The sequence below is a fragment of the Apis mellifera genome, linkage group LG1 (genome assembly GCF_003254395.2).
Source record: "Apis mellifera strain DH4 linkage group LG1, Amel_HAv3.1, whole genome shotgun sequence".
NCBI lineage: Eukaryota > Metazoa > Arthropoda > Insecta > Hymenoptera > Apidae > Apis > Apis mellifera.
Window position 1 is genome coordinate 2,342,179 of NC_037638.1, and position 17,511 is coordinate 2,359,689.

Consider the following 17,511-nt stretch of genomic DNA (forward strand, 5'->3'; position numbering starts at 1 on the left):
AACGTTGGTCGAGTCATCAATAATATGTAAACTGAGTGATACAGGTAATAAAATACAGATGAAGTGCAGATTTCTTGCATCTTCCAAATTTCTATTTACTTTAATTTCCAATAGGAACGCAAGATTAATAACAATTGGCGAAACATTGGTCGAGCTATCGATTCAACGAAATGATAATGAACGAAGTGAATGAAGGATTTTTATGCGAAATACAAAGATAGATATCTTTAATCCAAATTTCTATATGCTTCGATTCCCAATAAAAATTGGCGAGAAATTCAATGAAATGAGGTAATAAACAAAGTTTTTATATGAACTACGAAGATAGATATCTATGGTTTAACATTTCTTCCAAATTTATATATGCTTCGATCCTCGAATAAGAATACAAGATTAATAAGAATTGGCGAAAAATTGTCGATAAAACGAAACATTTCCAAGAACATGAGATTAATAACAATTGATATTGGCAAAACATTGGTTATCTACTATCGATTCGATAAAATGAGGTAATAAACGAAGTGTGGATTTTTATATGAACTACGAAGACAGATATCTATGGTTTAACATTTCTTCCAAATTTCTATGCTTCGATCCTCGAATAAGAATACAAGATTAATAACAATTGGTATAAATTCCAAGCGAGGTAATAAACGAAGTATATATGATTTTTATATGAACTACGAAGATAGATATCTATGGTTTAACATTTCTTCCAAATTTCTATATGCTTCGATCCTCGAATAAGAATACAAGATTAATAACAATTGGTATAAATTCCAAGCGAGGTAATAAACGAAGTATATATGATTTTTATATGAACTACGAAGACAGATATCTATGGTTTAACATTTCTTCCAAATTTCTATATGCTTCGATCCTCGAATAAGAATACAAGATTAATAAGAATTGACGAAAATTCAATGAAGTGAAGTAATAAACAAAGTGCGGATTTTTATATGAACTACGAAGACAGATATTTGTGGTTTAACGTACATTTCTTCCAAATTTCTATATGCTTCAATCCTCGAATAAGAATTGGCGAAAAATTCCACGAATCGAGGATAATAACCGAATTATGCGATTGTGTAACCTTTTTAATAAGGATTAATACTAAAGATAAAGATTACACTTAACATCAACGATACGAAGCAAAGCGTCGTTTCAAGTCGATTCGCATACACGCGTAATCCTTAATGATTTAACCGAATCAGGAGGAAATGGAGATGGAATCGGCGGGGGTATAAATTAACCTGCCGCCTCTACACCGAGCCGCGGAAGGAGGTGGGAAGCCAATTCCAGCCAGCGAACACGATCTTTTCCCGTGTATCGTTATCTATCGGCCCATTATTCCACCAGTTATCGCTATCGCTTTGATTTATCGCCCCTGCCCGCCAAGAACAAACCCACCCTCCTCCCCCAAACTCCCGCCATATCCTGGAAATTCCCCGGAAAATCGAGAGAACCGAGCGCCGCAACCCTTCCTCCATCGAGTTCAAAACGATTCCAAAATTCGAAAATTCGAAAAACGTAAGATCCGATCAGATCCATTTAAATTAATCGTATCGATCCAGAAGGAAAATTTCCAGAGAAGAAAAGAAAGGAATCAACTGTAGGACTAGAGATACTTTTTAAAAAGAAAGAAAGAGAGAAGACTCGCTTAACAGAGACCCTTGTCGTCACCCTTGACCCTCGAGAGTCGCGTCCATTTCGGTGTTGGAAGAAGTATATATAGGGTGGTGGCGGGAATATATTCGGTCGGATCGAGTTGACCAGGGCGTGGAAGGAGCTGCATAATAATAGAGCTGTCAAGTTACACGATCGGTGCGGTGCCTTTTTTCCTTTCCATCTCCCTCTCTCGACCAGATCCAGCCGGGATTTCCCACGCGGAGAAGTGTGGGGCGGATCTCGGCGGAGCGGGGCAGCAAGATTTATATCGGAAATCGGCGTATCGACGCGTGCCACCCGATTCTGATTCGTCGCGATCGTAATTGGGAATAAATCGGCGAGAAATTATCGCGTTCGTCCCGGGATTTAATCGTCGATCGATGATAAACGACCGACTATTCGTTTCGTCGCAAAAAGAACCGTCTCTTGTGTAGACGTAATAATTTTCAAAAAGATTAAAATTATTGAGCACGATTATAGAATGTCATCCTCCAGATTCCAATTATTAAATACACTCTGCAGATATTTGGAATTGTCGAATCGAGGATTTATAATTTCTCCACTTCGAGATTATTCGATATAAAGATCTATTTATTAATAGATGAAAAGAGATCAATATTGAAACTCTAAAGGATGGATACATCTCTCTATCGTAAAATAAAGATTTCATTCTAAACTACATGGATTCCTCACGAATTGAAAGAAAAGCATTTAACAGCTGCGATTTGCTAAAGAAACGTAATGAAAATGATCCATTTTTAAAACGACTGATAACTGGCGATGAAAAATGGGTTGTTTACAACAATATCAAGCGGAAAAGATGTGGAGCAGGCCACGTGAAGCAGCTCAAACAACATCAAAAGCTAGTATTCGTCGAAAGAAGGTTTTGTTATCAGTTTGGTGGGATTACGAAGGAATTGTCTATTTTGAACTCTTACCACCCAACCGAACGATCAATTCTGTTGTCTACATTGAACAACTAACGAAATTAAATGATGCAGTTGAAGAAAAACGGCCCGAATTGACAAATCGAAAAGGTGTTGTATTCCATCGTGACGATGCAAGGCCACACACATGTTTGGTCACTCGGCAAAAATTATTGGAGCTTGGTTGGGATGTTTTGCCACATCCACCATATAGTCCTGACCATCTGATTACTTTTTGTTTCGATCTTTACAAAACTCCTTGAATGGTAAAAATTTCAATAACGATGATGATATCAAATCGTACCTGATTCAGTTTTTTGCTAATAAAAACCACAAGTTTTATGAACGTGGGATTATGATACTGCCTGAAAGATGGCAAAAGGTCATTGATCAAAATGGGCAACACATTACAGAATAAAGTTATTTAGTTCCATGAAAAAATTGTCTTTGATTTTCTAAAAAAAATCCGCAATTACTTAGTTGACAATCCAATATTTATTAATAGATAAAAAGAGATAAATATTGAAACTCTAAAGAATAGACACATCTCTCTATCGTAAAATAAAGATTTCATTCTAAACTAAATTACATTCCAATTTATCGAAAGGCTACGTTTCTTTTTAAATACGATTCGATACATTCCAATCAAAAGGATAAACAAGAAGAATTCGCTCGTTTCACTTGCACGGTGAAACTCGAAAGCGAAAGAAACCAGTCTCGAAAGAAGGACAAGAAAAGAGAGAGAGAGAGAAATAATAAAAGATACTAGAGGCCGAAGAAGAAGAAGAAGAACAAGAAGAAGAAGATCCAAGCGTCCGATAGGCCGTTAAGAGGGAAATGTCGAAGACAATCGGTCAACCTGTAAACCGATATCCTTCGGCCCTTGTATATTACCGGTCCGTGTACAGTTGACCGTACAAGCCCCGTCCCCGAGATGACACGCGCTCGTTTACGCGTGTCGATCGCCTCTGATTGGACGGGACAGCCGCTACACGGTGGTTGAACTTGAACGACCACGGTGTAAGGTTGCCGGCCCGGTTAAACTTGATGTTAACTGTTTCGACAGTGGCGCGTATCTCCCTCTCTCTCTCCCTCTCCCTCTCTCGAAGATTGCTCGAAGAATTCTCCTTCTCGATTGCACTCAAATTTTCGAGATCCCTATTCACCATTCGTAAATATCCATATATATACACATTCTTGCATTTTCGAATTATACAATTATTCACCTCGTACATCCTTGCATTTTCAAATTATAACTTGAACGATCATGTAAGGTTAAAGTTGATGTTAACTGTTTCGACAGTGGCGCGTATCTCCCTCTCTCTCTCTCCCTCTCTCGAAGAATTCTTCTGGATTTCCATCGCATTCAAATTCTCTATTCACCATTCGCAAATATCCATATACACAATTATTCACCTCGTACATCCTTGCATTTTCAAATTATAATTTGAACGATCACGGTGTAAGGTTAAAGTTGATATTAACTCTTTCGACAGTATCTCTCTCTCCCTCTCCCTCTCTTTTTCTCTCGAAGAATTCTTCTCGATTTCCATCACATTCAAATTTTAGAGATCCCTATTCACCATTCGCAAATATCCATATATATATATATATATATATATATATATATATATATATATACATATTTTTGCATTTTCGAATTATACAATTATTAAAGTTGATGTTAAAGTTGATGTTAACTGTTTCGACAGTGGCGCGTATCTCCCTCTCTCTCCCTCTCTCGAAGATTGCTCGAAGAATTCTTCTAGATTTCCATCGCATTCAAATTTTCCTATTCACTATCCAAATATCCATATACACAATTATTCACCTCGTACATCCTTGCATTTTCAAATTATAACTTGAACGATCACGATGTAAGGTTAAAGTTGATGTTAACTCTTTCGATAGTGGCGCATATCTCTCTCTCTCTCTCTCTCTCCCTCTTTCGAAGAATTCTTCTCGATTTCCATCGCATTCAAATTTTCAAGATCCCTATTTATCATTCGCAAATATCCATATACACAATTATTCATCTCGTACATCCTTGCATTTTCGAATTATATTATATTAATTATATAATTAAATCACACATACAAATTATATTATTGTATATTAATTATATAATTATATTACACGTACAAATTATATTATATTAATTACATAATTATATTACACGTACAAATTATATTATATTATGCGTTGAAGAGGGGAGGAAGAATTGATACTACAATTTTCGAGGAATTAATTCCACGGGAGAGACGCGGTAGTAAGACGTGTAAGAAGAAGAAGAAGGCATGGAAATATAAGGGCGAGGGTGGTACAGTTGGAGAAGGAAACGAAGCTCGAGAGAGAAGGGGGAGATGAAAAAGGGTGAGAGTTAGTGGCGGCTCGAAATACATAATGCAGTAGCCGGACGTCTCCGACACCCTCTCCTCGAGCTGGCCACGCCGCCTGCCTCCTCCTTCCCTCCGGGCTAAGTCTCGAGGAGAGGGGAGGGCGAGGGGGTGCATTGATTTACGCGGGCCGGGCCGAGCCGAGGGTGTCTCCAAGGCGGACGTACAGAGGGGCCAACAATTCACTCGCTTCTGCTTCCACCGGCCATCCATTACTTTGCCTTGGGATCTCGATCCCTCCTCCTCCTCCCCTCTTCCAGGATGCTCGGCCGAGGAATACTTTCTGTTGCGGTTTTCCTTCCCCGTGTTCTTTCGATGCGATTAATTTCGCTCGAATCGAAGGAGGAAACGATCTTTTCTCTTTCTTTCGAGAGGATGAAGAAGAAGAAGAAATTTTTGGAAGAAGGAAAAGGAGGGAGGTGGAATAGTTTTTCGAAGAGAAAGTGTGGTGATTCAAGAGTTTTGGGAGAGGGAAGATGAACTTTTGGCTGGAGAAGTTGATCGAGAGGTATATACACCGATCGCTCGTGACTTGCAAGTGTTCGTTGGGGGTGAGACATCAACGTCAACTCCCGGAAAGAACGATCCCGGTCAGCCTGGCCAGCTCAACCAATGTAATCTCGTTTGACAGTGGTTCTCCCTTAATTTAGAAAACTTTTATATATATATTTATTATGGTTACGTTAATTATAGGAACAGGGGAAGCGTTATTTCGTCGTTGGATGCGTGTTAATTTCAAGATTAAAAGATGGGAAGTGGAATTACAAGTACAAGTTTTGAAAAATTCACGTGGAATATTTTAGGATATGTCAAATTGAAACGCAAGATATCTTGGAGAGTTTATATAATTTAATGGTTGTAAGATCGTAAAAAATTCTCTCTGGAAAAATCGTTACACGTTTCGTCCGAGAAAAGGAAATTAAAAATACTTTGAACAACTGTTCAAAAAATATATGCAGTCTCGCGGTTTAAAATTACAAATAATTGAAAAATCCTAGGAAAACGGGAAACAAAAAGAAAAATTTCATAATTCTTCAAAATTATACTTCAATGCTCAAAAATTGGAAAATAAAGAAACAAAAGAAGTATACACAGTTTCAAAGAATTTAAAAGAATTCGCAAAAAATTCTCTTTGAAGAGGAAACAAGGAAAAATTATTACTAAAAAAAAAAATTCCAAAATCCCAAAACTAACAGAACGATACTTTTTGCACGTTCAAAAATTATACTAATTTCAAGGAATTTAAATAAATCAAAAATCCTGAAATCGCTTGTTTGAAAAAAAAAAAAAGAAGAAAAGAATTCGGCGAAATTAAAACGGGTGAGCGATACCTTGGAGGATCGGTCGAGAACCACTGATAGTATTCCGGAATCAGTGGTGCGAGTAAACCAATAACGCGTCCGCCACGCCGGGTGCCAGATTCAAATCCGTGCGGGGACCGAAGCGGCATTCGACGAAACGAAACGGATAGCGAAAGCTTCACAGGACATTTCGAATCCGACGCCACGTCCTGCACCCGTTTCGGGTTTGTCAAATCATTGTCCATTCGATCGTGCACACCCGTTCGTCCTCTCTAACAGAGAGAGAGAGAGAGAGGAAAAAAAGAGGATGGTTCCATCTATTTGATTTCGGTTTTTTCTATCTCGTTAGTTCGTTTTATTCTCTACGTGCTTCCTAAACAGACCGAGGTAATTGCACCGCTTTTGTTTTTATTTATTTTTATTCATTCCCTTTTTTTCCCCTCTTTTTTCGTTAACTCGTTTCGCAAAGGATTTTTCATTCTCTTTTTTTTCTTTTTTTCTCTCCCTGTAACGTTCGCTCGTCTTTTATTCTCTCGTCAAAACCTTTCGCGGAAATTCGTGCAAGAGTTGTTTGTAATTCTGTGACAAACTCGCGATAATTTAATCGTTGCTCCCTTCCTTTTTTTTTTTTTATGTAATAAAAATTTTTGTATACTTCGTATAATATTTCACTTTCGCGCGAATAATTGCGAAAATATATTTGGTAATTTGAGATTCGTCGTTACACATTTACTCGAATTAAATCAGAAAGGAAAATATTTAAACGCGGTAGAGAAAATTTTTCGATGCTAGGAAAAATTTCGAGGCATCCTTCGAAAAAAAAAAAAGGAAAGGAAAGGAAAGGAAAGAAGAAATTTCGAATTCGCCACGGGAATGGCGAAAAAATTGGAAACGTTACTCGAATTCGAGAGGGAGTCGCAATCCATTGTCGCGGCAAGCTGGAAGCTCGGGATATTCAAGGATATCCCCGGTCGTTTCACGGGGGTGTACGAAGCGTATCCAATTTGATGGCATTACAATAACGGGGGTAATGTCTGAGAATAATGAAATTTCCCTCAATCACCGCGACCCGCTTCGAATACATCCCTCCTCCACGTTCCACCGCGTTTCTCCGTCCCCCTCCTCTCTTCCTTCCTCCGCCCCGCGCCGAGGACACATCGAGACGGAGAGGAAACGCGGGCGTGCACGTTCCACCGAATCAATTTCGTTCGCGCGCTATTCCGCTCATTATCGAGCCACCGACGAAACGAAGTAACGCGAGACTTCCACCTGTCCAATTCTCCGTTAACATGTTGCCAGACCTATCTTTCGAAAAACGAGGAATAGAGAATTGAAATATTTTCGAATCTTGCTGTGTATCTTTCGAAAAGAGAGACATATGAGAATTGATGTATCTTTGAATCTTGTCAGACTATCTCTCGAAAAGAATACGAGAATTGATATATTTTGCTATGTTGCCACGTTCGTCAGACATATCTTTCGAAAAGAGAGGAATACGAGAATTGAAATATCTTTGAATCTTGCTAATATGTTGCCAGACTTATCTTTCGAAAAATGAGGAATACGAGAATTGATGTATCTTCGAAACCGAATCTTGCTGTGTTGCCGTGTATCTTTCGAAAAGTGAGACATACGAGAATTGATGTATCTTTGAATCTTGCTAACATGTTGTCAGACATATCTTTCGAAAAGAATACAAGAATTGAAATATCTTCGAATCTTGCTGTGTTACCACGTAACTTTCGAAAAGTGAGACATATAAGAATTGAAGTATCTTTGAATCTTGCTAACATGTTGCCAGACTATCTTTCGAAAAGAATACGAAAATTGATATATTTTGCTATGTTGCCACGTTTATCATACATATCTTTCGAAAAAAGAAGAATACGAGAATTGAAATATCTTTGAAAGTGAATCTTGCTGTGTTGGCACGTATCTTTCGAAAAGAATACGAGAATTGATGTATCTTCGAATCTTGCTGTATTGCCACATATCTTTCGAAAAGTGAGACATGAGAATTGAAGTATCTTTTAATCTTGCTAACATGTTGCCAGACGTATCTTTCGAAGAATACGAGAATTGAAATATCTTTAAAATCGAATCTTGCTATTGTTGCCACGTTCATCAGATATATCTTTCGAAAAAAGAGGAATACGAGAATTGAAATATCTTCGAATCTTGTTATGTTGCCACGTTCGTCAGAATGTATTTTTCGAAAAGAGAGACATATGAGAATTGATGTATCTTTGAATCTTGCCAGACTATCTTTCGAAAAGAATACGAGAATTGATATATTTTGTTATGTTGCCACGTTTGTCAGACATATCTTTCGAAAAGTGAGACATATGAGAATTGAAATATCTTTGAATCTTGCTAACATGTTGTCAGATGTATCTTTCGAAAAGAATACGAGAATTGAAATATCTTTGAATCTTGCTAACATGTTGCCAGACATATCTTTCGAAAAGAATACAAGAATTGAAGTATCTTCGAATCTTGCTGTATTGCCACATATCTTTCGAAAAGAATACGAGAATTGATATATCTTGCTATGTTGCCGCGTTCGTCAGACATATCTTTCGAAAAGAGTGACATCTGAAAATTGAAATATCTTTGAATCTTGCTAACATATTGCCAGACTATCTTTCGAAAAGAATACGAGAATTGAAATATCTTCGAATCTTACTGTATTGCCACGTATCTTTCGAAAAGTGAGATATACGAGAATTGATGTATCTTTGAATCTTGCTAATATGTTGCCAGACTATCTTTCGAAAAGAATACGAGAATTGATATATCTTGCTATGTTGCCACGTTCGTCAGACGTATCTTTCGAAAAGAGAGGAATACGAGAATTGATATATATATGTATAAATAGAGAATTATTTATTAAGTTGTAAAAATTATTATATTGCAATCGAATGGCCAAAACTTAGAATGTGTAAGGTATCTTTGAAACATCGATTTTGAAGATTAAAATAAATATGATATATATATGTAAATGTCGATTACTTGTTAAGTTATAAGTAAATGAAGTAATGAGTGCTCGCAATTGTTTGATATCTTATGAAGAAGAAATATCGTATATATATATATATATATATATATATATACTGACAAAAATCACAACAAAATTAATCATTGATAGTATTTTCCATCCTCTGAATCGATCTATGCAACTAACAACAATTATTCTTCTCGAATATGCTTCCATAAACGATACAAATAAATCTACTTTTAAATGATATAACTCGAAACCAAAATTGGTATAATTTCATTCGCGTCTAAAAGCGAATCTAAAAACTATGGCGAGTCTAAGGAACCATCTCTAAAAAAACCATGGAAAGGAGAAACATCAGTTCTCAACTTCTATCGTTGACTTCTCTTTCTTATTTCCTCGATCCACTAGCTCCACCCTCCTCCTCCTCCTCGAACCCCTTCCCTTGCGGAGACGTCGACGCAATAATTCTCGAGCGAACTGTACATAATGGAATATTACACGGGCCATTAAAGAAACGTTAATCTTGGCCACAACAAGTTCAGAAGCGCTTACAGGATGCTCAAACGCGGCCTGGGATTATACTTTGTACACCGGCTTTGATCCTCCGCAACCCTGGAGGCTGTGCCCCCCCTCTCTCTCTCTCTGCTCGACCCTCCACCCTTCCGTAATTTGTTAAAGCGCTAAATTCCGCCGATCGTCCCGCCCTCGTGTCGAAAGAGAGCCAAGATTTTGCGGAACTCGCAAGTTAATCGACTCTTTCTCTCTCTCGAAATCTCGAGAACAGCTTTCTTCAAGGGAAGAAGAATTAGAAAGTGCTTTTTATATTAGAGGATACAGTTGGAATAATAATTATATCGTTGGGAAAAATTGTCAAAATGTTCGAAATAGACTCGTTGAAACTTTTCTAAGAGGATCCTCGAGTAATTTTGATAAAAATATTATATATATCGGTTTCTGAATTTTTCGAAGAGTACATTTCATATAAAGAAATGGAAATGATATTTTAGAATTAGTTTAATAGAATTGTTGCATTTATTTCTCCAATTCTCGTTAATCGTTTCATCTTATGCGACGCAACATTGTGGAAGATAAGAATTATTATCTCGTCCATTGTATAAATTATACAAAAATTCTTCCACTTATTCATCCTTACTTCACCAACACCATGTTCGTTTCCAACGATTATTCAAAGGATAAAAGGAAATGGAAATATTTTTTATTTACTTGATAAAATCACCGTTCAAAATTCTCATTGAACTTTAATCTTCACCCCATGAAAGACATCATCCATCCAAAAATATGGATTATTTCCAACGATACATCGAGGAAGGAAAAAAAAGAAAAGGAAAGGAAAACACCTGTTCCCGTTATCCCCCTTTTTCCTCCGGAAATTCCTCTCTCCTTTATCCAAGCATCTTGGATACGCGGCTATATACACCTCGAAGCCATTATCGAGGGCGCGAGGGAAAGGAGAGGAGAGAAGGAAGAAAGGCGGCGAGAGGAAAAGAGAATTTAGCCGACCCTCTTTCGCTTTTTACCCCCCCAGGAGCGGGAGCAAGAGTCGAGAGCCCCTTAGCCACCGTTTATTGGACGCATGCAAATATCCATGGCAACGAGGGACCACCATGAGAGGCGACCCCCGTCGCGAGCTCTTTTTGCGTATTAGTGGGTGGAGTGCGCTTCCAAAGATATCGCGGAGGAAGAGAGAGAGAGAGGAGGAAGCCTTTGGGAAAAATTTCCTTTTGATCCGCGACCTATTCCTCCCATCGCCGCCCTATTTCTTAATTCATTCCCTTTGTCTTGAGAATTTATCTCCGCTCGAAGAGAGTTGTTGCGCGACAACATTGAAGCGTCGTAAATTTACGAGATCGTCTTTGAAATTACTTTTTCAAATTAGCAAAGAAATGGTGCGTTCAATTGCAACCAATTGCATCGTAAATTATTTAAATACAGGATTGATGCGATCAGAAATCGTGTTTAACTCGCTTCGATCAGTTTATCAAAGTTTTAGAAAGTTCAAAATGGAAGATTTTTTCCTACGTTTTAATTTCATCCAACCAACGTGGATTCGAAACGTGGATTATTTAAAAATTCGCAAAGTATAACGAAACGAAAGGCGGAAAATTTACATTACGTGGGATGAAAAAGAGAGAGAGAGAGAGAGAAAGGTAAGCAAGCTTTAGAATCCGTCACGAGTCATCGAATCTCGTTCATTTCTCTCGCGATCGTAGTTTCAAATGGGCCGACAACGATGGAATTTCGCGTCGTTTCCGTTTATACACGCTCGCTCGCATAAACACGCGAGAGAAAACTGATTTCCATCCGCACGCACGCACGCACGCCCTCTCCTCCTCTCCCTCCGCGTGGATCTATGCAAATGGCCCGCCGGTGATCTCCCTCTCTCGCCGTCGTGCAGCCAAAAGCGACGTTGATAATACGCTTGCGCGCTCACTACGACCTCCACCACTGCGAAACTCGGCCTCCATTACGCGCGTGTTTTGCGACACGCTTTATAAACCGTCGCCCTTGTTACCGTGGAAAGCGTCATTGAACGAATACCCGTGGCCCCCCCCGCCTTTTTTGCGCCTGTTTCGTTTAATGCCCCGTTTAACGCGGCGATCCTTCCAATTCTTTCCGACCGGTCGTGGAATATTTTCCCTTCGATTCGAAATTTATCCTCCCCTATTGTATTTTCTTCAAATTCTTCTACTTAATTTCGTTCGATGCTTTCCCTTTCGATCTCGATGAATTTTGGAAATTTCGTTGCCAACGCGAGAATATTTTCGTACTCGAAAAGATAAAGAAAAAGGTAAATTCTCCTCGAGGTTTAATTTCGATGCTTTCCCTTTCGATTTCGATGGAACTTTTGAAATTTCGTTGCGAATATTTTTCTAGGAATTTATCATTCGTACGGACTCGAAAAGATAAAAAAAAAGATAAATTCTCGAGATTTTCCCTTTCGATCTCGATTTTGGAAATTTCGTTGCCAACGCGAAATTTTCGAATATTTTTCTAGGAATTTATCGTTCGACGGAAAAGATAAAGAAAAAGATAAATTCTCGAGATTTAATTTCGATTGCGAATGTTTTCCCTTTCGATCTCGATTTTGAAAATTTCGTTGCCAACGCAAGTATTTTTCTATTTATCGTTCATACGGACTCGAAAAGATAAAGAAAAATTAATAAATTCTCCTCGAGATTTAATTTCGATGCTTTTCGATCTCAGAACTTTGGAAATTTCGTTGCCAACGCGAGGCTTTCGAGTATTTTTCTAGGAATTTATCATTTGTACGGACTCGAAAAAATAAAGAAAAAGATAAATTCTCCTCGAGATTTAATTTCGATGTTTTCCCTTTCAATCTCGATTTTGCCAAGAGTGAGGATTTCGAGTATTTTTCTAGGGATTTATCGTTCGTACGAATTCGAAAAAATAAAGAAAAAGACAAATTCTCCTCGAGATTTAATTTCGACGCTTTCCTTTTCGATCTCGATGGAACTTTTGAAATTTCGAGGCTTTCGATTTTTTTCTAGGAATTTATCGTTCGTACGGATTCGAAAAGATAAAGAAAAAGATAAATTCTCGAGATTTAATTTCGACGCTTTCCCTTTCGATCTCGATGGAACTTTTGAAATTTCGTTGCCAACGCGAGGTTTTCGAGTATTTTTCTAGGAATTTATCGTTTGTACGGACTCGAAAAGATAAAGAAAAAGGTAAAGTCTCCTCGAGATTTAATTTTGATGCTTTCCCTTTCGATCTCGATGGAACTTTTGAAATTTCGTTGCGAGGCTTTCGATTTTTTTCTAGGAATTTATCGTTCATACAGACTCGAAAATATAAAGAAAAAGACAAATTCTCCTCGAGATTTAATTTCGATGTTTTCCCTTTCAATCTCGATTTTGGAAATTTCGTTGCCAAGAGTGAGGATTTCAAGTATTTTTCTAAGGATTTATCGTTCGACGGAAAAGATAAAGAAAAAGATAAATTCTCCTCGAGATTTAATTTCGATGTTTTCCCTTTCAATCTCGATTTTGGAAATTTCGTTGCCAAGAGTGAGGATTTCAAGTATTTTTCTAAGGATTTATCGTTCGACGGAAAAGATAAAGAAAAAGATAAATTCTCCTCGAGATTTAATTTCGATGCTTTTCGATCTCGATGGAATTTTGAAATTTCGTTGCGAGGCTTTCGATTTTTTTTCTAGGAATTTATTATTAGTGGAGAAAAAGATAGATATACTCACACTGGGAATGTTGTCGTTCGTGCACACGCCTTCTTGGAGCAAGCGGTCTCTGATCTCCCACGCGAAGATGGAGGGGCACTCGCTCTTGTAGAGGGAAATCTTGCTCACGACCTCGGCGGTGGCGACGCGGGGCTTGGATCCGCCGATGGCTCTGGGCCTGATCGACCCGGTCTCGTAGTACCTGCAATAATAATAATTTGCGGTACAATACGGTACACGCATGGCACTGTTTGGATGCAGTCGAAGGTGTCTCTGTTTCTGTGAACGTGTTGTAAATTTGGAGAGAGAAGAAGAGAGAAGGAAACGAGCAATATTTCAACCAACCTTCCAAGGATCTTGGAGACGCAGCCATTGCTGACCTGCAGTATCCTGGAGATGTCGCAGGGCCTCGCGCCGGAATGAGCCAACTCGACGATCTTTTGCCTGGTCGAGTCTGGAAGCGGTCTACCGCCGACGAACACACCCCCGAGCTGATTCACGCCACTGTGACCTGTTCGTGGGATCAGAAGATGCACGCGCTTGCATATTAAATATCAGGTATTTTCTTTTTCTCATTCGTTCGACTGGAAAGTCGAAAATTTCGAATTTCTCGAATATCGTGTCTTGTTTCGTTTCGAAAGATTTTCGAAAGATATATTGTAAATTTATTTTATTCTAAATTTTAGCGATACTTGAAAAGTGAAATTAATCAATTAAAGACAGTCGATTTTTTAATATCTGAGAAATTCGTTACGATTTATTTCGAAAGATTTTCAAGATATCTAATATTAGATTCTAAATTTTAGATCAATATATTTGAAAAGTGAAATTGGCCAACTAAAAATAGTAGATTTTTTTTAATATCTGAGAAATTCGTTACGATTTATTTCGAAAGATTTTGAAGATATCTAATATATATATTAGTGATCCTAAATTTTAGGCCAGTGATATACACTATATTTAAAAAATAAAGCCAATTAAAGATACTAAATGTTTTAATATTTGAGAAATTTTTCTTTACGAAAAATTATTTCGAAAGATTTTCAAGATATCTAATATTAGTGATTTTAAATTTTAGGCCGATATTTGTTAAAATTAGGCCGATTTTAAATTTTAGCGATATACTTGAAAAGTAAAGTTGGTCAACTAAAGATATTTAAAACAAATTTCAAGATATCTAATATTAGTGATTCTAAATTTTAGACCAGCGATATATACTTTGCTCGAAAAGCAAAGTTAGCTAACTAAAGATATTAAATGTTTTAATATCTGAGAAATTGGTTACGATTTATTTCGAAAGATTTTCAAGATAACTAATATCAATCATTCTAAATTTTAGACCAGCGATGTGCATTATACTTGAAAAGTGAAATTAACTAAGACAACTAAAGATAGTAGATTTTTTTTAATATCTAAGAAATTGGTTATGATTTATTTCGAAAGATTTTCAAAATTTAATATTAATAAAATTTAATATTAGTGATTCTAAATTTTAGGCCAGCAATATGCTATACTATACTTGAAAAGTGAAGTTGGCCAACTAAAGATATTTAAAAAAAAATTTCAAGATATCTAATATATTACTGATTCTAAATTTTAGGTCAGTGATATATATGTTTGAAAAGTAAAGCCAACTAAATATTTTAATATCTGAGAAATTTGTTACGAAAAATTATTAAGAAAGATTTTCAAGATATTTAATATTAATGATTCTAAATTTTAGGCCAGCAATGTGCACTATATTTGAAAAGTGAAATTAACTAACTAAAGATAATAGATTTTTTTTTAATATCTGAGAAATTACGATTTATTCTAAAGATTTTCAAGATATCTAATATATTAATGATTGAAAAGTGAAGTTGGCCAACTAAAGATATTTCAAAAATTTTCAAAATATCTAACATATTACCGATTCTAAATTTTAAGTCAACGATATACTTGAAAAGAATGCTAGAAGATTTTTTTAACGTTCGAAAAATTCGGTTATTTTATATTTTTCTACAATATCTTGTCGAATCTTTTCGACGCTATTCTAAAAAATTATATATATATATATATACACTTTTTTAGAATTTTTCTCAACAACGAGGAACACGTCGTAATTCACCGCTCTTTTTTTTCCTCCTTTCTTTCTTCTCACCGTTCCTCGAAACTGTCGATAGAAAAAAGAAGAAGAAGAGGAAGAAGAAGAAAGAGGAGGGGTACGTCTCCTTTCTTCTCGAAACTCTGGAAGAGGGTGAACGAGGTAGGGGGTTGGCTGCAGGCGTTAACACGTTAGCGAATCCCGTCGTAGATAATCTTCGACTCATTGTGTCGATGACACGCACACGGAACCTTCACCCAACCTTCCTCGCGAAATCTTTTATACCACCACAACACGGCGGCCACGCCCTTAATTTTTTATCCCAGGCCGTTTCAAAACCAAACCACGACATAATACACGAATTTCCAATTCTAAAAATCGATCTCCAAACTATCGTAATCTATCCATCTTTTCACTTTCAATTAAAGTTTCTTCATTTTCTTCTTCTTTCTTCTTCAAAAAATTCAAACGATTCGTAATGAAAACTCGAGGAACGCGAAATGTACACGTAGGAGGATGGAAAATGCAGGTATTCTTTTCGAGAAAAGAATTTTCCAGACAGAGTTAATTCGACGCGTCGTCGTCGTCGTCGTCGCCGGCTACCCGAGTTATATAAGGGAGATTTATGAGCGTATTGCGATTGACGAAAGGGGGGGGTCTCACGGTCGATTGACTTTCGAAAATGGGCCTGCCGCGCGCGATTCGCCGACCACCGACTCCTAGACTCCTATATATATATATATGTATATAGCCGACACGAGTGTTCCTTTTCATTCGAAAAGGACCTCTTCCCCTCCCCTGCCCCGCATCTCGCCGATCGAGAACGCGTAAATTGGTTAAACGTTTCGTGCACACGCGTTTCGCCGTATTTTATTATGAAACGAAGGGATGGCCCCTTGGGAAATGGATTCCGATCTTCTTTCTCGCGAGAAACGTGTTATTTTTTTCTTCTTTCTTTCTCCCTTCTCTTAAATTAATCATCATAGTTTGTGGAATTTTATTATCTAGATTTAGTTTTTCAATAATATTAGTAAGATTATATTTTTTACGTTCAAATAAAGAGTCAATTTTTGAAGGGAATATTTAATTCGTTTAATTCGATAAAGTTTAATTTTTTAGTAATGGTTGATTATGAATCGTTAATATTTATTTTTTTTAGTAAGTATGATTTTTTTCAATAATTATTTATAGATTATTTTATAGATATTATTATTTATAGATAGATTATTTATAGATATAATATTATTTAATGTAATTATAAATGTTAATGTTATTAATTAAATTATTAATGTAATTATTAATTCAATAATTATTATCTATAGGTTTAAGTGAATTAAAAATGGATCGTTTTTTATATTTAATAATTTTAAGACCTAATATATTATCAATTATTTTAGGTCGAGATGGTTTGGGATTAATTTCTTATTGTCTTGTAATTTATCATGTAAAAATAAAATCATTCATTTCAGGAATAGTAACTAATTATTTTAAATCGATTAGGAGATATTGGTTTACTATTAATTATAGGATTAATAACATATTATGGAAGGTGAAATTTAAGTTTTTATAAAATAAATGAATTTATAATAATTTTTCTATTATTAATAGCTTTTACTAAAAGTGCTACTAAATTCCTTTTTCAACTTGATTATAATATATCAACAATAGCTCCAACTCCTGTTTCATCTTTAGTTCACTCTTCAACATTAGTTACAACTGGAATTTACTTATTAATTCGATACGTAGATTTATTATTTGTTGGGTTAGTTGCAAATTTTGAATTAGATTTAAAAAAAATTGTTTAAAAAAATTTTTTAAAATCTTTTCAGAAAATATATATTTGGATAAGAAACTTGATATCAAGTTGAGCGATTTGTAACAACGACAAAGTGATATTTCATTAAAGAAGAAATTATCGAA

General features: G+C 36.4%; 1 protein-coding gene across 5 annotated transcripts in view; it reads right to left on the reverse strand.

Moving 5' to 3' along the window:
- The window catches only part of LOC724238 (paired box protein Pax-6), a 110,104-nt gene that overhangs the window by 66,404 nt on the left and 26,189 nt on the right, over positions 1–17,511 (reverse strand). For 4 of the 5 annotated variants that reach the window (XM_016911229.2, XM_016911215.2, XM_016911217.2 and 1 more), the window contains exons 3-4: positions 13,854–14,019; positions 13,530–13,713 (exon numbers count right to left, since the gene is read on the reverse strand). In XM_016911229.2, the coding sequence (XP_016766718.2) occupies positions 13,530–13,713; positions 13,854–14,019 (350 nt within the window). The remainder of the gene's footprint in view (positions 1–13,529; positions 13,714–13,853; positions 14,020–17,511) is intronic. The other variant, XM_006559854.3, reaches the window with a different exon arrangement.